General features: G+C 41.2%; 1 protein-coding gene across 4 annotated transcripts; it reads right to left on the reverse strand.

Annotated features, from left to right (window-relative positions):
- Positions 1 to 356: 356 nt before the first annotated feature.
- On the reverse strand, positions 357 to 25,982 carry LOC136422709 (trithorax group protein osa-like). 4 transcript variants are annotated; one of them, XM_066410548.1, is made up of 16 exons: positions 25,476 to 25,982; positions 12,289 to 13,980; positions 11,690 to 11,845; positions 10,032 to 10,183; positions 9,501 to 9,635; positions 8,943 to 9,056; positions 8,476 to 8,586; positions 7,654 to 7,767; positions 7,315 to 7,347; positions 5,917 to 5,957; positions 5,496 to 5,532; positions 5,228 to 5,304; positions 4,606 to 4,721; positions 4,033 to 4,087; positions 3,558 to 3,633; positions 357 to 3,089 (listed from the first exon to the last, which is right to left on the reverse strand). In XM_066410548.1, exons 2-16 carry the CDS (start codon positions 13,657 to 13,659, stop codon positions 2,981 to 2,983), a joined length of 2,697 nt encoding a protein of 898 aa, XP_066266645.1. In that variant the 5' UTR covers positions 13,660 to 13,980; positions 25,476 to 25,982; the 3' UTR covers positions 357 to 2,980. The 4 variants fall into 4 exon arrangements, with proteins under 4 accessions (XP_066266645.1, XP_066266647.1, XP_066266646.1 ...); XM_066410550.1 differs by lacking the exon at positions 25,476 to 25,982 and adding an exon at positions 24,360 to 24,587; XM_066410549.1 differs by lacking the exon at positions 25,476 to 25,982 and adding an exon at positions 24,339 to 24,587.
- Between the last annotated feature and the right edge of the window lie 425 nt (positions 25,983 to 26,407).

The following is a 26,407-nucleotide window of genomic DNA, read 5'->3' on the forward strand; positions in this document are numbered from 1 at the left end:
TTTATTCGTTATATTGTATCAATATGTATTGATTATTTGTTTTAAAGGTTTGTTATGATTTCGGTATGGCGGCCCTGAAAAGGTGACAAGAACATCTGTTCCACTATTACCTTATACCGTGTTGGAGAAACATAATGAATAGATAAAGGCGAAGTATTGACTACACTTTCCAATACCGTGTCCAAGGCACAATGGATTAACAACCCACTATCCCTATGGCTTCAGCAATGCTATGGGAACTTACCGATATGTACCGATATTAAATATAATAATAAAAGTATCGTAGTGCTATTGACATGCATTGGCACTTACGAGTTCGGAAAGAAAACAGACAAAGAACAAGCATTTCCACGAGATTCTGTTTTGACAGGTTTATTTCAGTTTTACGTCCAGTAGATAGAATAACGACCATACACATGATACAGTATGTAGATAGTACGACAGACGTCACTATGCATTGATTGTTACTTAGTATATCATAACGTAATTATACATTCTATGACAGCCCTTTTGTAAAGTCATATTGATACTTAACTTAATAATAAGGTTGATGTGAAGTGTTGGTGTACCACCCATGTTACATGTGGCATATACTTCTGCATTAACCTGGACCGTAACCAGGGCCTACTCACTGACCAGCTCTACGGCACCAGGGCCAACATACCCCGAAGAAAGTTTATCATAGCCCCCTTGAGGAAAGGCCGTTGATAAAATTCAGGCAGGTAAAATCACCGGGACTGCCTTAGTTGGCCTGGCGGGGATAGGAGCTTAAAGCGCCGAGGAAATGCAAGCTGCAGCCCAGGAAAAGACTGCTAGCTAGGTTACATCTACATATCCATTTGCGATGCTGCTTTGACAATTCCACTCAACTAAATCGTGAAATACAAGATACAATGTAGAATTCCATTTGTAGTTTGGTAAACGCCATTAAAATGCTGATTCTTAACAGTCCTTGATTATGCCAAGGTCACATTTCCTAACCGGGGCCCGACCGGGCTGTTTGCGTGGACGGATATTAAACAATGCATTTCAAAAATACATACAAATGGTGCTCATGATAAAATTTTGAACTTTTTTGTGTTTTGTTGTCTGTTATACATTTCGTTCCCACAAACTACCCGGCCGGGCCCGGGGCTGAGAATTGTGACCTTAGCATAAGACACGTTTGTGCTTCGTTTGAAATCAAGACAATATGGTGTTCAATACAAATTGTGCATGTGTTCCAATAGACCTTCTATGGGTCCCATTGCATGCCGGATGACGCGGGGCATTATGGGTGGACCATGGAGCAAAACAATATCGTTACCATGACAACGCGTACATGTATAAGGTGCATCATAGTAAACTATATCTGGTCAGGTCAATGTTGTCATGGTTATGATTTTGTTTACCTCCTGAGCTACCCATAGTGTCCCGTGTCCCACAGCATGCAATGGGATCCATGGAAATGTCTATGGATGTGACTTGATGCATACTTAATTTTTCAGAAACTTATAACTAGTTGACAAAAAGAAGGTTATAGTAGGAAGGTCTGAACAAGTGTTATTCTTGTAAACCAGTAATGTTATGTGATGTGATGGAAATGTATTCCCAAGATTTGTTAAAGAGTTAAAGAAAATCATATCGAACACCACATAAAATGATGTTCAGATATTAGCTTGATTCTGTACCATACTGGCTTTTATCTTTTTGTATCACAAAAAAGTTACATGACAAAATAATGGCTGATTTTCACTTTTGGTTCAATTTAGCTGCCTACTAGAAACAGTCACAGAATACAAAGCAAAGCGGTGGATGTAAAATGCTGTTTATGCATAAACTATCATTCAGCTCACAATCACGAAAGCAGCCCTCGTCTACAATGTATTCATAGTACATTGGTAGTTCACTTAACAACCTTAAATACGTATTCTTTCACCAAGGGTTGTTATAGGTACATTGTCACCAAGAGATTTTTATAAGATCAAACGACATAACTTCTTCTTTCTGTGAAAAACACTCGTCTGGGTGTCATGGCTCTATCATTATTGTTTCAAAATACATACTTAAATAAATTATTGGGCAATTTGTCGTAAACCACAATACAAAGCACACCCAGCAATATGCTATATATTTCTTGTGTTCCAAACTAGAAGTAAATCTTTCATCTAATATCGTAAAACATTTGTGACTGGCAGTTAGGTTACCTCTATTTCTTAAGCGTTATTTTCGTGTGTGTTACGTCAAAAACACTCCTATTTCATCATATAAAGAACAGACTTGGCATTATTGTTACTAGTCTGGATATATCTTTTTTCTAAAACTCTTTAAACTATGCCTTATTGCCCTGTTACTTACATGTAGTTACGTAGAAAGAGATGTGTATATTGACTATTAATATGATACTTAATTACACCTCACAGTATTTCGACTTGAACAGTAAACTGACAATGACATGTATTTCTTTCACCAAACATATAAATATATTATCAACATAATGCACGTTTCCACGTCATACTCATCACAAAACTTTAGCCACACGTTTTCTGACTTTTTTTCTCTTCAAGATTAATAGTCCAGTCATACATATTTTTGTCTAAGAAGGATACACGTGGTTAGATGACCATTATTTAATTAAGTTATAAACATATAAAAGCTCATAATTGATGTCACTTTTCAAGGCAATCTACACTTGATTTTCTACAAAGTCTGCATATCTTTAACATTGTTCTCCACTAGGCTCAGGTCTTATACATTGCAAAGTATAATTGATTTTTTTTCACAAAATATTTTCTGCAGAAGCATGTCTAGAGTTCTAAACGATTACATTTTAACGTATATTTGCTCTTAAATGCAAAAGGCAAGTCGTGTTGTCAACAATGCCGTTACGACAGAGACGTTGCTGAAATTTTCAGTAACAGAAGCTAAGGTCAGGTGGTTATAAGACGTTCAGCACATATTCTTCACTAGCCCATTCTCGTGTCCCTGTCTCTTGGCGCGTTTACCTTCTGCCCATAGTGAATCCCCATTTTGAGTCGACTTCGTTCCCCGGAAACGCCCGACAGCACTTCTTGCACATCGGTCGGTTGTCGAGCTCGTAGAACTTTTGACTGCAGAACAAGCAAAATGATAGGTATATAAGTACTATTCAATTTGCTTAAAGACAATCTGTATAAATACACAAACATATACATCAACTGCATGGCGTTGCATTGCATATCCATTGACAGAGACGGGGGACGTCATAAACTTCCTGCAATTCGTTATGGCTTGCTCACCAAATCACGTTTATTTTCTGCATAAAGCGACATAAAAAGGGGTGTATTATTATTGATTTCTTGCGTTTTCACCATCACATGTGCACAAAGTACGAGTCGTATCCACTTAGTAGATTATAATTCCTGTGTTAACTTGATAATGTATACATGTATCTGTAAACTATTCTTTTGTTGTGACCTGTACTTAACGCAGTAGGCATATAAGTATAAAAAAGTATTCACTCCTGAAGCTAAAATGCTCTATAATGCACATAGAATGACGGTAGCTAGCATGTGAATGCTCATCAATTGAGAACTTACCCTCGCTTGAATCTGCGATGGCAGCAACAGCAGGCAAAATGTCCCTCGTGGAACACCTTGTTGAAAGCACCAACGACTAGAAAAAAACAGAAGATATTTCAAATAAGTTATAAAGATTTCTTCATGTCACTTCATCCACTTCACCTCATAAAATTACCAGAAGTGTCCGAGTGGGAGTAGTTGGAGGGATCACGGTGTCCCCGCACACATCTTATACTGTCAAATGAGTTATTAAGGTTTCTCTATGTTAAGGTACGTCATCCACTTCACTCAAATTACAAGAATTGTCCGAATGAGAGTAGTTGGTGGGATCACGGTGTCCCCGCGTACGGCTTATACCAGAAGAATTAATTGGAGTAACATTGGTTTTGACCATACTGTAGAAACAACATTTGCAACATCTGGTAATAGAATCGAGCACATTCGATGACAATGACTGTATATCATGCCGTAATGTTGATATCAGCGCCCTTACCTTGTCCTCTGATGGGTTTGTTGCAGTAGAAGCACATGAACACATTTTCACCTTCCTGTAATAAACACACAAAGTATCTGAAAGTCACTAATTACATAAACATAATCACTGGACACTTAGTGGCATGCTCAAGCTGACATACAATGATACCAATGGTAGAGTCGGAAAGTAGACTTATTAAGTGGATCATCCTTTGCGTTGGGGTATGTGCATATGGTATTCTACAAAATTCATTACGCATTTAACAATACATGTACCATGAGATGGACACACTTTTTGTCAAAGGGGGTAATATAATCAAGATACACCAGGGTCATACACCCATCTCTAAGTAGACATAGAGGACACCACAAACTAACTACTACATTTCATCCATTACTTACTTAATCTATTGTCAATTTGCATAAAGTGACGTCATATACTTAATGGATTCACTCTTCAACAAAGCCTTTGGACATCTGGGTAAGTCCGACTTTTTGTGTTGGAAATTACACTCTTTAAAGTTCCTTCTTCATAATGATTTCTTCCAACACAGATACACTTTAAGCTTATATCATGGGATAACGGCCTTACCACTTGTCTAGTTGGACGAACCATCTCCATTGTGAACCCAGACGTGTTGGAGCTCATGGAGAATGGGGTATGTGGTGTAACCTCGCCTCCCCAGGTATAATGGGTGGACGTTGACACTGCAAAAGACATTGGCATTGTTTTAAAGCTGTAGAGACACAATACACCATCTTAAACGATAACAGAAAAATATATTTGTGACATTAGGTTTGAATGAACAGGGGTAATGGAAAGTAGAAGCAGCAGTAACTACAATATGCTAATGAAAAGTAGTGGATGTTGACACTGCAAAAGATATTGACACTGTTTCAGAGATGCAGAAACACAACACATCATTTTAAACAACTGAAGAACATGTTTCTTGATGATAACTGTTTCAGTAGTTTTGAATACAGTATAATGTTTGTTTTGTGTAATTGGTCATGGAAAGTTGAAGTAGTAGTCTCGACTATATGAAATTGGATGTATCAGTGCCGATGAAATTCCGCGAGGATTACTTGTGCTTTAGCACATTCCGTGCGGTGCAATTGCAGCCAGAATATTGGCAGAGATAGAATGCTTACTATATATAAAAGGTCGCAATAAGGCTTTATAAGAAATTGATAAGAAGTGAGGGTGTTCTTACTAGCGCTGCCGGGTGTCCCAGGAGTTGGTGGAGGCATGTATTGCATCCTTGATTGGGACATTTGGGAGGTTCCCATCCTAAATGAAAGACATAAACATTTTAGTAGTGACATAGATTGGTTACCTCGTCTAGATTATCCATATGGAAATAAAAATCCAATTACAATTTCGATCTATCAATTTCTAAATCGGACAGAAGTCACCATGTCAATGTTAAACAGAGGTACGATAAATCATCTCAGCAGATATATTCGTATTTAGATACTCACTCAACTTTCCTGACAGATACGGAGGGACTTGTTGGGGCTGTAGGAATAGATAATTCAACCTGATATAACTCTGCATGGAAGTTTCACATACAAAAAAGCAATAAATCTGCAATCAATGTTTGAAACCATCATAGATATTGGAAATGTTTTGTAAATGTTGTTGCTTTTAAATGTTCTTCTTCTTCAGATTTCGTGCACAACTTCAACTCCCTGTCCGCCACCCTACAGCTGGTACTGTAGGTGTTGCCAGTGCTGGAAATACGGTCTTATACTGCGAATACAAGTTGTGACTTACCCGTAGGTGGCAGAGAATGTTATTCTCTAATAGGACCCATTAAACCACAGCCATCGCTGTAGGGCTGATTTGAATTAGGGTTTTACCATGGTCAATATTGAGACTACATAGAGTGATAATACTCACTTGAAGGTTCTGGACTTCGCGACGACATGGTCCGAACTTTCCTACAGGGTGAAGACAAAAACTAGTATTTATTTTCTGATTATCAGTGAAATAGAGAAGTCCACACAGAAGACCAAGACCACTCCCGACGCCTGTACTAACTAGCATTGCAATAGTGCCAATGTATGAAGTATGCCTTTGAAGGTACGGCAAAAACTGCTTCTACTTTGACAAGAAAGAAAATATGAGAAAGATGCCAACGAGGAAGAGGAGATCATCTCTGTTGTCCACAGAGCAGACCAGCGGGTATTCATTGATGATGTAATTATAAAGGAAACGTCCATCAAAGCTCACCAATGCCTACTGATCATAGGTATCATGTATTTCTCTACTGAACCTTAAAAGTAGCTGTTTTTACCAGTCTCTATGCTACTAGCCATACTAATCCCAACACTACTGCCACTGCTGGGAAGACCCTTCACTGCACCATCTTTAACTAGCAGTAGATGTGAGCTTCTAAACGAGAACCAAATTTGGACGGATGAATGTCATCTAGATTGTGTCACAAGAACAACATTTCCCTTTCCTTTCGAAATGCAAGTTTCTACAAAAAGGGATGAAAAATGCTACCAAAAGTGTAATGCTGTCTCATTCATCTAAATCACATGGCTAGTTCTGCAAGGTGGCTAATCATGTAAACTTAGCTGTGCCCTAGTGTCATCCTAACCTAGACTTAAAATCTGTCCACATTAGTAATGGGGATCACATAAATGATGTCACTGTTGGCTCTATACTACATGAATTGCTATGAATTTTTCTTAGTATTGACTTGTAGGCATGTATTATCTATTGTATAGGGAATACAGCAGAGCGAGATATTGGAGAGATTGGTTGTGGAAGGGAAGGGACATCTAACAACAGTCAACATGAAACAGAGATGGATAACGACGGCATGATGATGACTGCGTAAGTACTAGATACATTTACCCTTTTTGTGGATAAGATAACACTGGCTGTCTCACTGCGCTTTATATGAATAGATGGTTAGTTAGTAAGATAGTATGATGACGTGTTTATGCAATGGTTTCCAATAGATACCATTTTGTGTTACTGTGGGAAACAAGCAGACACAGGACAGTATACTGGCAGGAGCTAAATAATGTGTATATTTGTTCTGGAGGTTCAGGATCTCTAATATAGGTAAAAGATGTTATGTTCCATGGGAAAGATGTGCTGGGTAAAGGTTACTATCACTTTGGTAGTAACATGGTATAAGTGCATGGATGGAAGTTGCGCGCGTGAGCAGCTACGAGCGTTCTGCAAACGATATGCCATAGCTCTAAGCTACCACCGACGGGCACCAAAAATAGGACATAATAAGAAAAATGTTATGTCTTTGTTATCTGTTAAACGTCCCACCTTATTGAGGTATTCTGTTCGTCAGTCACTTTGCTATAAAAGAGAGAGACTTTGTGAAAAGTGTGCATCCTGTTAGAAACGAATGACACGATCTCTTAAAACTGGTGAGAGGATCAAGGATTCGTTCTTCGTGTTGAGAAAAGACGGAGACACGTACACACAAACACATAAAGCTATAGCAGCAACACTGAAGCAAATACTTCAAGAAGAAGAGTGAGAACGTACGGAGATAAAGACAAGTAAAGATCGTACAACACTCTACAGACAGAACATAACACGGTGGTGATTTTGATGATTCGTCAATGAAAGTAAGCGTGATGAAGCAGCCAGGGAACTTACGGTAGGCACATCTCATGGCAGGTCTTCCCGTTGAGTAAAACCATTTTGTCGTCTGGATGAAACTTGATGTGGCAGGCAACGCAAGTACTTGCAGGCTTCTCCGTAGGGCTGTTCCTGTTAACACATTCAACAGTAGGTTACAGCATTCCCCTTATTACACAGTCTGTTGATCTTTCTTCATCGTGATTATACGTCTATTCTTGTAAAGAGTTTGGAGGCTACAACAGTACCGATTGATGTCCCTATATACGGTTATATGTGTATCACAGGAGCTGTTTCACAATTGCCTCATTGTGGCCTTTGGTTTGCAGTGCACATAAAGTTCTAACAAGATACTTCACTTACGAAACTGTACTACCTCTAACCATATCACATCATCATTATCTAACCAAATCATCATCCAACCTATAATCATCATCCGTCCAACCAACCAAGGGACCAATCAATCAATCAACAACAAAAAATGATAATCATGGTCAGTACCATATATATGATACATGATACATTATGTTGTAGCATAAATATGTAATGTAATATGTTGAAAGAGTTATTAGGACTCAAATGACTGTGTATCTCTGCTATATTGTATCTGACCCTTACCTCTTCACTCATGACCTCAATGAAAAGCGGCCTACGTGCCGATTTGAGCTTATCACGAATAAACAAAGGTTCAAACCCACCCATATGATCATCATTCCATCATATCGTCATCCAACCTAACGATCATCATACAACTAAGAAACCTATCAACCATAGTCAACCAACTTTTACAAGGTTTACAACCATTCTTATCATCATCCGACCATATCACCCAGTACTCACGGCATGCATGTCTCGTGGCAGGGGCTGCCTCGGTAGGTGCCCATCTTGTCGTGAGGCCCGAAAGGACGCTTGCAGCTGACGCAGATGGTGGCGTTCATCGACCGGTCAGATCTGATGACAGAAATAACCACCTCAGTAAGATTTTTGTTGCGTGTATCTAATTTTTGAAAATAAACAACTGAATTCTTAGTGTCAATCATATTCAAACTGATGTGTTGATGATCCAATGGCTGTTTTAAACTAGCCTCTACCAGGCTCGAAGGAGTAGAAATTGGGCAAATTGACAGATAACGTGCCAGATGAGTTAGTCTGTTATCTGTCTACTAGTATTTGCCCAATTTCTATTCTTTCCAACCGCCTCTGTAGCCTGGTAGAGGCTATGTTAACACTTGACAGTCGACAAGGGTGCTTTGCTGAATCTAAACAAAGTCATTGACGGTGTATCCTTACACTTAAAACACACTTACTTTCCATCGATACTGCTTTGGGAAACGCTGCGATGCCGAAACGTGGAGACCTCACTATAGGCAGACGGGCGTAGGTGGGTGTCGTAACCACTGGCGGAGGTCGCAGATGTATAACTGGTGAACGGTAGAGGAGATACAATCAATAGAACTCATTCAAACCGCAACGTTCACATCAAGATTAACAAACTGCACAGTGCATTTATCAGGGCAACTGCAGAATGATGAAGTTTGTCAAGCATGCAGCCTTATGAAGTTTGGCATGCGATCGTCTTCCACCGGGTGATGTCCACATTTCCAATTACGAGCGCCATTTTGAATTGTGCTCTCTCGAGAGAGCAGCCCTGCGAGACAGCGCTGGCACCAAAACAAAGTTTAGAATGGATCAGATGGTAGTTTCATAGGAATTGCTGTCAGCGGAGTTCCTTGTGAACCGATTATGCATGCATTCTAAGATGTGGTCATTGACATTGAAGGTCTCAACTACATCATATCACCAATAAGTATCAATTTATATTATATAGATAACAGGATTGTGAAGGTAGGCGACGTTGAACTCACCGTGACCGGGTACTCCTCATGGTGTTGACGCCGTGAAGCTCGTGGATGGACTGCTGCAGGTTCTGCACGGACCTGTCCACCTCTTCAAGGGAAGACCCGCTGTCCACCCGGTAGCTGCTGCCGCCATCCAGTATTCTGATAGAGATGGATGCGCATTGAAGTGATGGTAAGTGTATATCATATGCTTTTATCCAAGTACTTATGAGAATGCACATTCCGTTGATTGAATCGGTAACTCCAAATCAAGAATCCTAACATAAAAACATGTGGACATTTGTAAAAACATTAAGTGAATTCGGAAGTTTATCAAATGCTGTTTAATCATGCTACATGCAGTATGTATTCATTGATAATGCCACAAAATGGGGATATGTGTATTTGTAAGGCAGGAAATATGACATACGCAAAAGTAATAAAATGTGTCTGCAAATGTCAATTATATGAAGATGTTGTTGTCCAGATTGTCTTTAGCTTTGACACTAAACCCTTCTCTCATAATATGAGCACATTTAAAAGTTCCAGCGTGCCTACCTTATCTGCTGACCTCTGCCCGGTAGAGTCTGCGTGCCCAGAAAGGCGTCTGCAGGTAGAATGTAGGCCTGCTGGGTTTGGCCCCTGGGTAGCGTTAGAGTTCTCATACCGCCATCTATGGTGCCTGTCGGCTGGGTTTGCAGGATGTACAGCTGGATGGATACACGTTAACTTGTCAATGAGTTTAGGCAGTTAACAAAGGACGAAATGTTTACATATGCAATGTCATCATCTAACTACGATATAATGTAAAAACTCTAGATCTGTAAATTGTTTTTTTTTACACAATCATGTAAAAGAACAGCGAAAAAACGTGTAAATTATAGACGTAGGTAAATTATAGCATAGTGTCCTTATTATACTCTAGGACTAGGTATCTAACTTTGTGCGTTTAGCCCCAGTCAAGGCAACTTCATTGTCATTGCCAATGGCAACGGTGAATGGTTAGGCTATTGGACACCGGATTATGAGATCATGGGTTCGATTCCATCCAATGCCGTGCCCAAGACACAGTGGAACAAAGCAGCATTGTATACAGTATGGCCTGTTGTACCTCCTGTTGATATTATAACATTGTATAGTCTAGAACCTTCCTGTAGTTTGTATTAGTTTGACATAAGTAGCCAGTAGTATTTTGCCTTACATTGTTCTGTTACAATCGTTGTGCAATAAACTTTGACTTGACTTTAACTAGACGCTTCTACGTCCTTCAAAAGGCTATGGGACCTTGTCTTTTTTCTATCTACTGATCAACCGTGCTATAGTGTGTTCAATGGCATTTCTATGCTACGAATTTGTGTTACTTAGTCGTACCCAACAATCTGTGCGAATGTGAAACAAAGTTCAAGGTTGACCCATACTCACAAGCTGCGGCTGCTATGGAAAAAAAAGCGGAAATGAAGCGCAAAACAATACTCAATCATCTGCGAGTTTTTAGCAAACTGACAATTTTTCGAATATTTCACCAAGTCTAATGACAACTTATCCCAAAAAGGAATTCGAGCCGAACAATAGCTCCGAAACGCCAGACTCTTAGTCAGAAATGTTTACGCCCTAGTATAGGAAACCCTGCGATGACGTACCGGAAAGCCTGGCCCCCGCAAACTTCACAACACAAAGGTGTGCCGAACAAACTTCATTAGCGGCGTTTAGCTGCTTACCACAAACTATCATCAAAGACATGGAGTCTTCAGTTCTTGTTCTTTGAAGATTACGCTACATTCTTTATATATTACGTATCCTTTCATGTTTAAGGTATCACAAATAAGGCATCCTCAATCACAACAAACAAGTATACGCGTCCGGCCTTGCTCCGGGTCCTGTTTTACGAGATTTACAGTGTGACGTAGTCGCACATTTTTCACAGTCTGTGAAACCCTTTGTGACGGAGCTGTTTGCTCGGTGTATCATGGTGATTTGTATACATGAGTTGGGTCTTTAAACATATGAACTGGAACGTGATGTCTGTATATATAGTCTCTACCAGACTAACTACGCCGACTATGGGGAGAATTTCTGCCAGGGTTTCATTAGCAGCCTACGCGGGCGACATGTGATCATCACCGTGGACTGACTCTACTGGCTAATTATTCCTTTTTCTGCCGAATTCTACGATCTATATGCCCGTAGGAGGGCCTGGTGGAGGCTAATGTCTGTACCTGTTGTGGCTGGGAGGCGACTGGCATCTGCTGCACTGGTTGTGGCTGTATAGTCTGGATCTGTAGTGGCATGGGCTGCTGGATGTACTGCGGCCTGGGTAGGGTGCCCTCCGCGACAATAATGCGGGGACTGAGCGGTGCTGGGGCTGGAACCATCTAGAAATAGGAATACGGTCATTTCTATGATTCATACATGTACCTACACAACACTGCATACAGTCTTGGTGAGCCTGGGTGCTTACTAAGTGCCACAATAGAGTGTACAGGTATTAAACTTTAAACTCAAACTTTATTTTGATAGAAGAACATTGTCAACAATATCCCAGACTCTGAAATGATGTGGGAACAGCGCAGGACAATTAAAGAAAGTAAAGAAGGCAATGTGCTTTGTTTATAAACAACCTATAAATGTTCACATGCAACATTTTGACTTTTGAAAGCCCACATGAAATATGTTCTAGAGACAGAGCTACTGTAACATGCCTAAAGCACAACCTTATACAAAAAGGGATCCGACACGTCACATACAGGTTGTGTCAATCTACCTACAATTGAAAGACTGTAATATTTCATTACCTGGTGGTACATCATTGCCATACCTGGGGAGGAGAGACTTGTAGTCGCTGTTCCTGTTTAATTTGGACCGGTGGGGGTTTCTTCTTCGGCTGGGAGCTCCACTGCACCGAGGACGACCAGAGGGGCCCGTTTGGCTGAACTGGCTCGGGGACTTCCTTTTTGACCTTGCGTACCTTCCGCGTGGTCGTGATGACGCGATTTCCGGTGATCTCTACGTGCCTGGTGCCTTCTGTGATCTCGTCTGGGTTCTCGTCTTCAGGCGGCGAGGTCGGGCTCTGCGCATGCGGCGGAGGCGGTCCGAGATTCCAGTTGACCTTTCTCTTCCAGTCGGGCGTGCCAGGCGGCGACGCTTCCTCCTCTGTGTACTCGCTTTCACTCTCTTCACTCTCCTCCACCGTGGTGGCAGTTCGGTACGTCACGTGGCGCGTCGTTTTCTGGTACGTCTGCACGGAGGGCTCGGATTGTATCACCCTCCTTGTTTCTGACGTTGTGGTAGTGCCGTTTCCGTTCGGCATTCTCGGGTGATTGCTCCCGTTCACTTCGGCTGGCTTTCTTCTCCTGTCGTCGCCTTGGTTTGGCCGGCCTCCTTGTCTTCCGGCAGTCGGTTCTCTGTCGTCGTCGACTGTTTTCGGTGGTCTCCCAGAACGACCAGTTGGGGCTACATCGTTTGGATAGTCGTAATCATTATCAGTCGGCGGCGGCGGCCTGCTTCGGCGTCCACTTGGTACCACGTTAGTCGGTGTGATCACTTCGTCTACCGTTTTGGGAGCCCTTTCCCGGCGACTTTCTGGATTGACGCGTACCGGTACGATCTCTTCACTGACGAGACGTTGTGGTTTTCCCCCACCACGGCCTCCTGTCGGGTTCACTCGAGACGGCACGATTTCTTCGTTCACCGGCTCCGGCGCCGGTTTTCCCCGTCGTCGTGGGGAGTTGACGTTGGTCGGTTCTATGACTTCGTCAACCGTCTTAGGCGACTGTTTACGTCTTCCGCTTGGCTTGCTTGGCGCGAACACGTCGTCTGCTTGCTCCATGACTGCGTTTGCCATTCTGCCAGGCGGTCCTCCCCGTCCCCCCGTCGGTTTGACGGTACTAGGCGCGATCATGTCTTCTACCATGGCCTGAGGTCGCCTGTTAGGTGGTCCGCCACGTCCGCCAGTTGGCTTGACGCTACTAGGTGCTATCATGTCCTCGTCAATGGCCTTAGGTCGCCTGCTACTAGGCGGTCCTCCCCGTCCTCCAGTTGGCTTGGCGGTACTAGGTGCTATCATGTCTTCATCTATGGGCTGAGGTCGCCTGTTACCTCCCCTACTAGCAGGTACGGCGTTGCCGCTGGGCTTCCCCCTCCCGCCCGTGTAGCCAACGCGTGTCGGTGTGATGACTTCGTCGATCATATTGTTTAAAGAATACCTCCCCTCGTAAGCATAAAGGAACCTTCAGTCTTTCTTTGTATCCTTCTTGTTTGAACGTCTTATGTCTCTTTGTCTTTCTTGGAAATTGATTAAGACCACTGATATAGTCTTTGTTTGGGTCACGTCATCAGTGACCGAGTGGGTGTAATATTACCCCGATCTTTGTCAGTCAGAAGCCCGTGGTATGAGGGATTTCCTGTACGCGTTTCCACGTTTTTCCGTCCTTGTTTTGTAGACAGATCGCCTTCTATACTGATGTTGGTAAACAAAATGACCTCACAACCGCTCTTCGATGTGAGATTCCTGAGAATACGAGAAAGTGAAACCATGAGAACACAATAACATCCACAACCACCTGGTGTTGTTGTATAAACAATGTAGCAGACAAGATGCATATCTCATCCATAACGGATTCAAACCTACTATGGAAAGTTGAATTATCTAAGTATTGAGTTCCCATTCCTCTATACGCTGATCTCGCTGCGACCTAAATTGGATTTGATGTGTAACTCTTGACTTCATAATTTGAATATCGTACAAAATGTAGAAGTATGACTCAAAAGAGAACAAAACACACAAAGCGTTGACAGATTCCTTTTTTTATCAATGAAATTTTGTTGAGCGTCAAATCGGTCGCGGTGCCGTCGCAGCGAGAGCATTGTCCAGGTGGAATGGGGTGTTAGTGTTAGCCTGATGGACATAGTTAATAATATCTTGATGTAAGTGCAGTTTGCGTGTACGTGCATTCACATTGTTTGTCATGGTCCGACAAAAATTACCTTTAATGATAAATGCATATATTTTCATACATGTATTCGCCAATGAAGGTAATTTGTAGACGTCTAGGGCTTCAATAGCATATTGCTTGATTTAGTTGCAGTTTGCGTGTATTCACATTGTTTGTCAACTAGGCAAAAATAACGTTCATTGACGAAAACATGTTTCAAAACCGTGTATCAACATTGTTTGTCATTGATGGTCCATATGGAAAAAGTCGATCATCGATGAATGCAGGTATCAAAAGCATTTGTACAAGCATAGTGCTTCAACAACACACTACCATCCGCGAAGGTACACCTATATTTAGTATCATGATACTTATTTCACCACAAACAAAATTCTAACTATAGCTGAAGCTAACATGCATTTTGTGTAAAAGATAACAAGGGCATTTTAAAAGCATATGTTGCCGATTTCATCACAAAGCTTAGGATGATAAACTGTTTGGCAGTTGGTTGTGAAATCATTGCCTACTAAGTGCTGAGTATTGTATTTCATTTATCCTTGGGATTATGTTTCACAAGCTTGTGTCCATAGTCTATGAGACTATAGATCGATATTTATCATAACGAAAATGATTACTAGCCAAGCCTTACAGTCCATTTCAATGCACTACGAAAGTCAATTATTGATTGCAATTTCGTTAGAAAAACTGTGATATCATTGCAAGTAGAGATGTATAATCTGTACTACACTTAGATGAAAAAGAAACGTGTGTCAGATAATGAAACTCCAAACTTTACATATTCCTGCTCTATCTCCAAATCAAAAGAGTTCATCAGCGGAATGCGTCTCACTTATTGTAGACTAAAATATGTGAGAAACACATAGATTATTAGTCACATCAGGCACTACCTCTACGAATGTATTCTAAACGTGTGTTTAGGAGGAATGTGGCTACCGGATATGGCTACCAGCCAGTTCGGCAGCGATTTCAATCTGTACTGTAATTCACCAGGACATTTGGTGCGTTTCCATAACAAAGAAAGTGACGTTAGTCCATAAATATGTTGGCTGGATACTGAATTCTGAGGACGGTCTTTTTGACCGTTGTCATAGATGACCGGTTTTAAAACCTCTGCGTACAAAACATCCTTTTATCCGTCTGTTTGGCGTGGGAAGATTGTAGGCAACGCTAAGCACACAGGCTACGTTTGCATTACACCCCATTACATTAGGGCAGCGACCTGTCTGCGACCGGCCTGTGACCGAAGATCTGACAGAGCGCTCAACGAATGTCACAGTCATAGATGAAAAACGAATATTTTTACACTCTGTATGTTTTTGTTGTATTTTCAGTCATACGTTTACGTTTTGCATAGTATTCCGATTATAAAGTCAATGGTTACACAAGTCCAATTTAGATCGCAGAGAAATCGCGGTTCGATCGCCGTCTAGTGCCTTAACTAACATGCAACATGAACATTCTGTAGTTTATCTGTATTAGCTATTCATTAGGACTAGAATATACCTCTATGAGGCCTACACTGTAATAGTTTTAGATTCCTAGATGTGCCTATAAGCCTGAACTTCCCATGCGACACACGAAATATACATGAATAGATATGACAAACACAGAAAATAACTATCTACATGTACTTACAGTTATTATCATACTGTAGGACCTTCAAAAATTTGGGATTATGAAATCCGACGTACGGGCAGGTTGGGTGGGGTTCTAAAACGTTGTCAACAACGTTACGATGTCATTGTTCTTTAATATTTAATGACATATATAGACGTCAGTAGCGTAGAGTCTGTGGCAACAACAAGCGTCTGAGTTTACAGCAGCAGCTGTTGTCTGATTACACCCTACTCTTTGTGACGCACATCATCTTATCAGTCATTAATCAATACTTTATCTCTCACATTAAGTGAAAACTACTTCTTAACAGCGACCACATTGAATCAGATCATACTGTCATCGTCCTGTAGAGATGTTAGGCTGTGAGGAAATAATCTGGCCCTTCATTGTATGATTTAAGCACAGCTGCGAAGCGATTGTGAAGAATGTGACGTTTTCTAATTTGAAGCTACCCGCAGAAGGTAGTTAATGATGTAGTGATGACCTTAGGCCTTTTCCCGCGTCATGCCCACCAGCCACGTTATTGAATAACAACCAAACAAACGCTATTCTTATCCCCTGGCTAAGAACAATGCGGGCTGCCTTGTTATGGTCAGGCAGGGGTAGACGATATCCATCATTTCAGATGTGCTGTTTTATGATGGAGAATTATTAGATGCAATAAAGTCTCACATTTTTTTGTATGTCATAATCATGAACCGTTTGAGGTGAGCAAATAATGAAATTTGTTTGTAATTAACGAAAACAGAAGTGTAATGTGAAGAAAGATCAAGAATGAATATTCTTACAGCACGTCTGCATTGAGGACTGTGGATACGCTGGTACTGGTACTAGCAACGTTACTGAATACAGTGCGATTCTATAGCCTCCGTTGCAGACTCCTCCTGGCTGTTTTTCTTTTCAATTTACAGTTTTATCATTACATGATTTTCTTATTGCTGGCAGAGAAGCCCAGCAATAAGAAAAAATGTAATGATAAAACTGTAAACAGCCAGGAGGAGTCTGCAACGGAGGCTAGCGATTCTATAAGTATACAATTTTACCGAAAACAATGTAACTTAATTTGTATGCTTAGCACTTTTACGATTATATCTAGCAATAGAAGATGGATTAGCAACGTGATGGGTATATTCAGTATCATCAAAATACACAAAAAGAACTGCACTAAATTCGGTAAAACTGTTATGAGTGTAGGTAGAATTGCATTGTTTGGGTTTAATGGATAAGTGCAATAAGGCCTCCCTTTCATAGAATAGAAAACCTTCTATCTTGAGGCAAACAACATGTAAACATATACTTTACGCAGCTAATAGTGGGATCGAATAACCCTGACACAGGTTACAGATAGGAAATAAGATAACATGCGACAAGGCTCCAGAATGGTAGTATGAGATTAGGAAGGAAACAGTCCAGACAACGTACAGGCTAAAGAAACAACTGGGACAAGGTGATTTAAAGTACATAATGAATAATTCAAGATAAAGAGGGCCAAGGCCGCGACACACCTATGTCGTATAGATCTGACCTTCAAAGTCTAAACTATGAAAATCTGTCAGGGTGACAAAAACAGACCGTAGTACTAGTAAGAATGTTCAACCGCCTTGTAACAAAAGTCCTGTCAAATGGCAGATAAACCTCATTACAAAAAAGCATAGATAGATGAATGATTTATTGCGAACCTATTTTGGGTGAATCAAATACTTATGATTAGTCAACTGTCAATTTATTTTGTATTGAACGAGACATTAAAGGCAACAGAATTCGAAAGAAAAGATACTGCTGATATTCTACACAGATCTGGTTAAACGTCAGCTTAAGTTCATGAAAATGTTGTGATGAATGGATGAATAAATAAATGGATGATTTATTGCGAAAGCATCTTGACTCACGTACGGCTTTTTCCGGACAGAGTAAACTCCCATGCCGCTTTACATCACACATGAAATGAAACTCATTCTAACACTGATTCTAAAAGCTATTAAAACTACGGCATATTGTGGTCGACATAGTTAATTGCAAAAGTAACCTCCAAAAAGAAAGATAACGATCTCACCTTGCCTTGTAAGCACACCTGGCTGTTAAACTCCTATTTGTGGAGGATTACAAAGCTAACCACTGCATAGACCGATTACATAGACCTTACACCTGCCACAGACGGTGATGGCGCCAAATGTGTTACACAGATAAGGTGCACATACAGTTAGATATGATTAAACCGGTGTCCAACGTGAAAGTACAAAATGGTGTCGCCCAGGGCCAGGGGCAAACAACAACAAGACCTACAGCGACCAAGTAGGTCACATTTGCATACAGGTGAAAGGGCAGGTATCCAAAAAAAAATCGACTGTCCAGGATGTCCGATGTCACTCCTATGATTGACAGGAACGGAAAATTGGGTCATATTTCCTGCTAATGATTAATTATTCATAACCCCTGGAGAAAACCGCGATGACGTTATGACGTTAAGAGCTTTATGATGTAACATGGCAGGACTTTACAAGGACTCATCCGTCTGTAATCAATGCTCGATGCACAGATTCAACAACACACCCACGTAAATAAGGTCAGTGGCGTCGGTGTAGTGCAATGATTAGAGCGTAGGACCAAGAACTACGTATACGGGGTCACACTACAAAAAAACACATAACGGATTTCGTTGCCAACATCTAGCACATTTTGCCACCAAGAACCGAACAAATTTTTTAAACAAGGTCAAGATACAACACATGTCGAACAGGTGACGCTAAGCAGATGTAAATGGTAGCTAGGTAAGTACAAGAATCCACGAAAAACAACGTCGATTGAACCCGAGACGTGCACAAAACACAAAAAAATGAATTTGAGGATTAAAGAGTTGCAAAGACTGCCATTATAATGGTTTTTGTCATGATTTACTCCTCTTTGTCGTTGATGACTCTCCTCCCATAAAACATAATTCTACTAGTGCATATAATTCCGCAACCCTAGAAAAGATACGTCCAAACAAATCTCCAATCCCCCAGTATAATGCACTCCTGCATATCTAAACTGTGCATACCTGGGGGGGGGGGGGGGGTGCTGCACTAGAGATCTCTCAAACCCACTGTTTTTCAAAGTGACGGATTTATGTAAGCCAGTGGATTAATGTTAATGGCGGTTAGCACAAACAAAATCTGTATCTATATCTGTATCTATATAGCCGGTATAACCACCCTTCGGCGTAACACACCAGCTTCGTAGGCACGCGGCACGGCAGCAGCTGGTTGTATTACACCGAACGACCTGACAGCCATGTGCACCGTGTGGCATGTCGTCCGACCGCACGACAGGTGGGTGACATGTACCATGTCTCATTCACTTGACCTTCATCATCATCATGACCTTCACCTCCTTCACAACGCTCTAATTCTCCGTACACAAAGAGATTCCAATCATCTATTGCCATTACGCCTTAACCCATACATACATCATTACACCAACGACGATATTGTGTTCAGCAAGATTTATCGGTTTCAGCGGCATGTTTTGGTTCTGTGCCTGTCAAAACAGGCCTAGGTCAAGACACAAATCTATCACTGACAGACGCAACAAGACATTGCATTAACAGTAGAACAACTGAAAATCTTCTGGTAAAAGCATCTTTGAGTTTGTAAATATTTGTAGATTGCGTGAAATAAAACGTTTTTTTTCGCATTCGGATATATGAGCTTATTGATAAGATGTTAATGTTCCTTTTTATGAATTCTGTTTATTACTTTTTTTCTAAACTTTTTTATTCCAAGAGTTGTTAGTTTTGTTATGAAAAGGGTTCCTAATCTTATGCCAAATATTGTCCACATCCACAATTAAAAGACAGATTATCACTCCCCATCCAAAAATCAAAACGACATGAAGAAGAATATTCACAGCATAGTCAAATGTAGTCAAACGCAATGGACATCCCTTTGTACCCTCCAAGCAGAGGTTGGTGGAGAAGATCGTGACCTTTTTAACATATGCCCAGCTTTCTGTCGATACTTGGTGGAGGCGTATGATAAAAAGTCACAATCTTCTCCACCAACCTCTGCTTGGAGAGTAATTCCATTGTGCCTTACGTGTTGCGCGAGGGGGCGTGGAGCACCTGTACCATGTACTAGTATATGGGAGACCTTGTCAAGCTCCCTTCCCATGCTATTGTTCACATTGTCCTATCAATGATAACAGCTGCGGGCAGTGTGCATCTATCTCTCTACGGGTTATCATTCTGCATGGGTGGCCTTTATTCCTCCGTTACGAGTCCCATAACACACATAATCTGAATCGTGGCCAAATGGCCTATCATTATGTCTTAACACCTAGGTCTGTAGATGCTCACCGCCTACTCATAAATTTCTTGGATGATCCTTTACAAATCAACCTTACAACTGGTCTCGTGTAAACTAACGTGTAACAACTCAAGAGCATATTATTTGCTTTGTTATGAATCAACTAATTTAAAATCATCTTTGCTAAGTGATGTAAGCGTCCATTACTCTATGGCGCCAACAAGCCAGATTTGTTTCCAGGTGATTTAATCGTTTAAAAGGTGGCTCTTGCAACATCTACCCAGACATAGTCATCACCTACCTTAACCGTAGGGCGTGGACAACACGGTTGAACAGATACACGTGAAGCAACTACAATCAACAACAATCAACAAGAAGCCATCATCCTTGATTCCGTAATTTGTAATGAAAGAAAACGATCAGGATATTTACCAAAAGTGTTTCTTCACGTAAAACATTTAATCCTATTGTTATTGGTGATAGATGATCAATTTCGGCACAATATTAGATTAGCAATCTTTAATCATAGCTTACAAAAATAAGGACCATCCTTATGGTAATTTTCAAGAAGAGTTAGATATAAGGTTTTAGATGGATAAACAGTTAAATGACATTGAAGCTTGTTGAACACTGTGTTTTTGAGCTCCTGAAATGATGTAAAGCATTTTGTGAAAGCTGTGAACGGTTTCACCCTCTGATAAACTTAATTTGACTCATCGCGAAAATAGTAGGACTTTCCGCATATCAAAAATTATTTATGATCAAGAGAAGTGCCAACACCCCTCTCATTGACTAACATTATGCTCTCTCTTTGCGAAGTAGTTTGATGAACAATCTCGATTGTCGTAATTTCGATAGATTCTCTTAAGATTACAGCTACACAAGCGATGCCCTTGTTAAGGGCTCAGTGGGTTACAGGACGAGCCGGTACCTTAACACCTTAGAGTATTCTGTTGTATATCAACGCCATGGCCCAAGACACTCGTTTCCAGTCGGATCACCAATGTCTTACCAGGTCTTCGAGCAACAATTTCAAACCTCTGCGGTATTCCCTCCAGGTGCACAATACGACATCCTATTCAGCAGGGGTCATAAGGTCATGCTTAAGTCTTGCATTAAGACTTCAAAGTTGATCGCTGGAGATCCATGTACGACACTCACAACATTGTGTCCTTAGGAAAGGAAAATCCAGTTCCCTTTTAGAGAGTTAAGTTGCTCTTTGTTAACTCAGATATGTTTATTCAGGAGCAGGCCTCCAGCTAGCTCAGAAAAATAGTTAACTGATAGATAGCATTGTGTGGAATATTGTGTTAGACAATAGATCTGTCAAGCGAATTAACAGATTGCAAGAGAAAGATTATTTTCAATGCTTTGAGCATAAGAACCCAGGGGGTTACACCTTCTTGGAAAGCTTCAACTTACAATCTGGAAAAGGAATCCAGGATACTAGAATGAGATATTTTAGAGTATGTTTAGATCTAAACTGTAGTGTAAATGGATGCTAAACCCAATATAGCCACATATATATTGATATTGATATACGCAAATACCTTATAACCGCTGTGCTAAAATCATTTTGCTTTCCTGTATCTAGATGTAGAAGATCATACGAAAGTCCTTATGCTTTTGTTGTGTCAATAGATAAGTTTTAAATTGGAGAACCCGTGTCAATATTAGGTTAAAATCAAACAATACTCGGAAGAATGAAAACATTTCTAGGGAGAAACATGGGCACTGCGTTAACAAGATGACACTTTAGATTTATCATCTCTTTATAGCTGAGTTATTTCGACGAGCAAGTTTGGGTTTCAAGAATGTGTCCGTCCACACTCCACACAACCACATACCTCCGGTGTATCTTATTTGGTGTAAATACTCAATGACACTCAAACAATAGGGTACTGTTCACAAGAAATATTGCCGAAACATCAGGCAAAGCGTCTTTGATAGATTTATGTTCTTCAACGCAAGGGAATAAAACAAGGATTCGTGCAATAAGGATACTGTGCCACTATTTCTATGAAACATCCGATTGTATGAAGTATGAAACAAATAATAGCGCAAATATTTTTCAATGAACGATAATGATGTGACGGGACCAACCCACCCGAAGTAAACTGGTAAGACCACAGGAATTTGATAAGCATCTTTTTTCGCAGTTCCTTACTGATGATACACTAAACAACTATCATAACTTAACAACACTATCGTCTTGCGCTACTTTTTTTTCAAATTCCTTTACAATAAACTAGTTTCATTGTAGACATGCTTAGGTAAGAAAAAAAGGTTTCAATTCTTCCACACATTTTACATATCTACAAAAAGACTACAATCTTACTTGACTAAGCCAAAGAGGTTTAAAATCAAGGTTTTGAACTTCTTTGACCAGCCTGAGCCTTGCTTAACATTCTGTGAAAGTAGTGAAAACCGATGAATCATGTAGTGTCATGCGGTGCTGGTAAAACCTTTAAACGTTTGTGACTAGAGGGTACAGCATCCCTTGGGCAGTTCAAAACACATTCGCATCTTCAACTCAACTACAACAAAACAAATCTCTATTGTGTAACCACGTACAGTTCCGGCTTAAACGTGAGAACCGTCATTATAACGAAAACAAGACCTGACCCAACATGTCAAACTTGAGGAAAACAGGACGTAGTGATTAAAAGCGTGGGCAGCAGCGAAAACATACATGTAGCCATGACTGCTGATCCACAACGTTTGTTATTCATGAGGGACAACATTGTATGTACTAGTAGACTCCTTATCCATAATAAAAAGGTAAATGATTTAGCGCGTTGTGGCATAGCAAACAAGGTGGTTGCAATATAATGAAATAACACTCACGGTAATGAAATATCACTCATTGTGACAGCAACTTCCTTCCTTAACTTTTTCATTCCCATAATCTTTCACCAACCAAGAATGGCCAAAATATGATGGAATGTGGGTGAGGGTATAGGATGGGGAACGCTTATTAATTGCACACATTCTCTCTAACCACATTGCTGGTCAAACTGCCATAGTAATAGGTCCTCCCCTTACTTATCAATGACCACGTTACACCAAGTGTTGGGTGGTTTGTACAGATTACCGATGAAAACAAAATGGCGTCAGGGGGTGTGGCAGATGTAATTCTGCAACAATGCTCTCGCTATTAGAACAAGGCTTGCACAGCTTCAATAACAATGATCTGCTCTAAACAACAGTACAGGCATCACAGACTGTGTTGATGGCAAGGGTAAGATATTCTCTCTGGCTGCTAAGAAGTTGTAGCGATGACAAAAATACATTTTGAAAAGTTTTGCTTGAGGCGAGAGGAAACCCAATCTCAGCATGATCGTTTTCCTCTCTACGGCCACTTTGCTATTATTGTTCGAGGGATATAATTATCCCAATTAGAAAAGGTTTTGTGTTTGTCCTGATACCTCCAGGAGATCCATAATCCGAGAGGCATTTTTGAGTAGTCTACTATACAGGCCTCCTTCAGCTGTCGAAACATAGTTTTTCCAGCAAACCAGGGGTTTGGTAGAGACAGGTTGTACAGCAGCAGATCGTACATGTATGTAGTGAGGAGACGAAAAATTTACAGTGTGTACTCTAGACGTACAGCATGCAAGTTTCCTCGGTATTTCTTCGAAGCTTCACCCGTGTCAATGTTGGCTTAGAGGTGCAACTGAGCAAATTGACTTGCAAAGTGTCGCCAAATGAAGTCATTGTTTGCCCCTTTACAGAAAGCATTTGAGACACACACAAAAAAACAGTTTCATGTAAACTATGCCAACGTGGGTGACATTTAAAAGGGAAGGGGTCACGCCGCAAATATGCCCATGACATCACGTCCAATATGGTGGTACAAGGGAAACGTGAGTGGGAAATGCAAACAGCTCTTTGAAAACACTGCACGCACGCTTTCAAAGAACTTAGAACTTTTGAGGGGCCGCCACAACAACATCACTTCACAGTCCAACGCCTACAAGTATTCCTTCCTATTTCTCTTCATTAAAACGCACCTGACCATTCAAGGATCCAACCTTGTTTGGAGTACTTAACCAGTTTTCCCGGCGACGACAAAACAGGTGTTCTGTTCCCAACAGCGCCGTGCAAATTTTCCGAGCAATTTTCCCCCGATCCGCCCCGGACCGCCTGTTGCTTTTCCTTATTCAAGACTTACATGGGGCAGCCCTTTGTCATGACATTTAAAACGACGGCAAAAGGTCCCGAGAGCGACGACAAGAAAGGAGGGTTTTGTTTACTAGCGTTGGCGGGAGATTGTGACGCCCCGGGGCACGAACCGGACCACGTGACCACAAAATTAAAGCTGTGATAATCACTGCATCTGAAATTGAGGTATTTTTCTCGGCCGTGTTTACGTTTGTGTCACCGTTGGGTGGTTTTGACCTATAATAGGGCTGTGTGTAAGTGGGTGAAGGCGAGGAAAATGTCGCCAAGTAACGCGGATCCGACGCTAGTTGAATTAGCGAGACGGGACAGAACAACTTTTGTCCCTGGGCGTCGGTGGGGTGTTTTATGTGACGTGAAAACCGCCCCGAGAGCTTCTCCACCCTGGTTCGCTATGCCGTCTTATGATGACTCGCCCCTTGTACTATTAGGCATGTTTTTGACCACAGGAACTGTTCTTTCAAACTCATTGCGAAGTCAGCTCACGTTTGAACAGCGAAACGCCCTATCTCGTACAAAAGACCATACATGCCCGACGAACCGGACTGTAAAATTGGATTTTAACTTTGTAATTTCGTACTAAACATCTCTGTTGTAATGTACAAGAGGTCATGGGTCGACATATGTATCAATGGCTACAGTTCATCTTACTGGAACGAGACGGAAGGGGGGGGGGTAAAGTCGAGGGTGTGCTGTACCTTGACGCCGCGTCATGCGTGGCAGAAACCTTCCTGAAGAATTTCTATTTACATGGCTTAACTTTAACTTCGCGTGAGAACTACAGCAACCACTAGTTCCTTTAAGTCAAAACCTGTCAGATTAGCACAACAATCGAAAAATGTACTGACAGAAGGTTTTACAAAAACACTTGAGCATGAAATTCACATTCGTCGCCCTGACAGCCCTCAGGATTGTACAGAAGAACCAGTTGTTCTTACCGTACGTCATACACAGTTAAGACAACATACCTTCACTCCTGTAGTTAGTCCTCTGCGTATGCCACCACGGTCTGTCGTCGCTAAGAACAGAAGAGGACCACCACAAACTCGGGACGAATCCCGATCCACTGCTACAGTACGGGGATGTGGTTAGGTGGGTTCAACACGACAGTAGGCGACACAGAATTCTCAAAAGGTTAGAGGTCAACCGCGCGCACCCATAGTGATCGATTACGCCCACCCGGCCCTGGTAGCAAAATGGCGGCCTCATGGGAACAGTTTGCAAGTACTTCACCGCACTGGTTTCAAAACAGCTAATTTTTTTTTACTCAAGTAAATCTGACATTATTTTAAACGATCATCTTTGGAACTCAATAGTGAATGGGTGACCTTGCATCTTTCTAGGTCATTCTTGTCAGCACACTCAGCTGCCCCAGAACCGAACCGTCAGGTTTTTGCGCCGCAGGGTCTATCAGTGAAGCCGCCTGTGAGTCACTGTGCCCCGTAAAGTTCCTGACATATTTGTTGAACAATTGAACTACACAGAGACGCTTACATATCTGTTGAACAATTGAATCACGCTGTTTGCAGTCTTCCAAAATTACGTCTGATTGTCCTACGTGAACTTGAATCATAAGAAACGTTTATCTGAGATTTAAAGATCTGTCAGGTCTGGTGACGTAGATTTTATTGACAGGAGGATCAGAAGATTGATTGTGGTATTTCGGGCTGCGGGTGTGACGTATCGTGACGTCGTCACTGTCAAACCGAATGGAGTCACGTGATCACATTGTGACGCAATATGGAATGTTTACACGCCCAAGATGTCAAGGACATTAGTCTTGACAGAAATTCAGAAAATGCTCGTTTGAAAAATTAATTAGCATTGCATTCTTTAGGTTATTGCTGACATTTCTGAATATGGATTTGTGTTGAGCTGTTGTTCAATCAATCATTTCTAA

Source organism: Branchiostoma lanceolatum, chromosome 17 (genome assembly GCF_035083965.1).
Source record: "Branchiostoma lanceolatum isolate klBraLanc5 chromosome 17, klBraLanc5.hap2, whole genome shotgun sequence".
In the NCBI taxonomy this organism is placed as follows: Eukaryota; Metazoa; Chordata; class Leptocardii; order Amphioxiformes; family Branchiostomatidae; genus Branchiostoma; species Branchiostoma lanceolatum.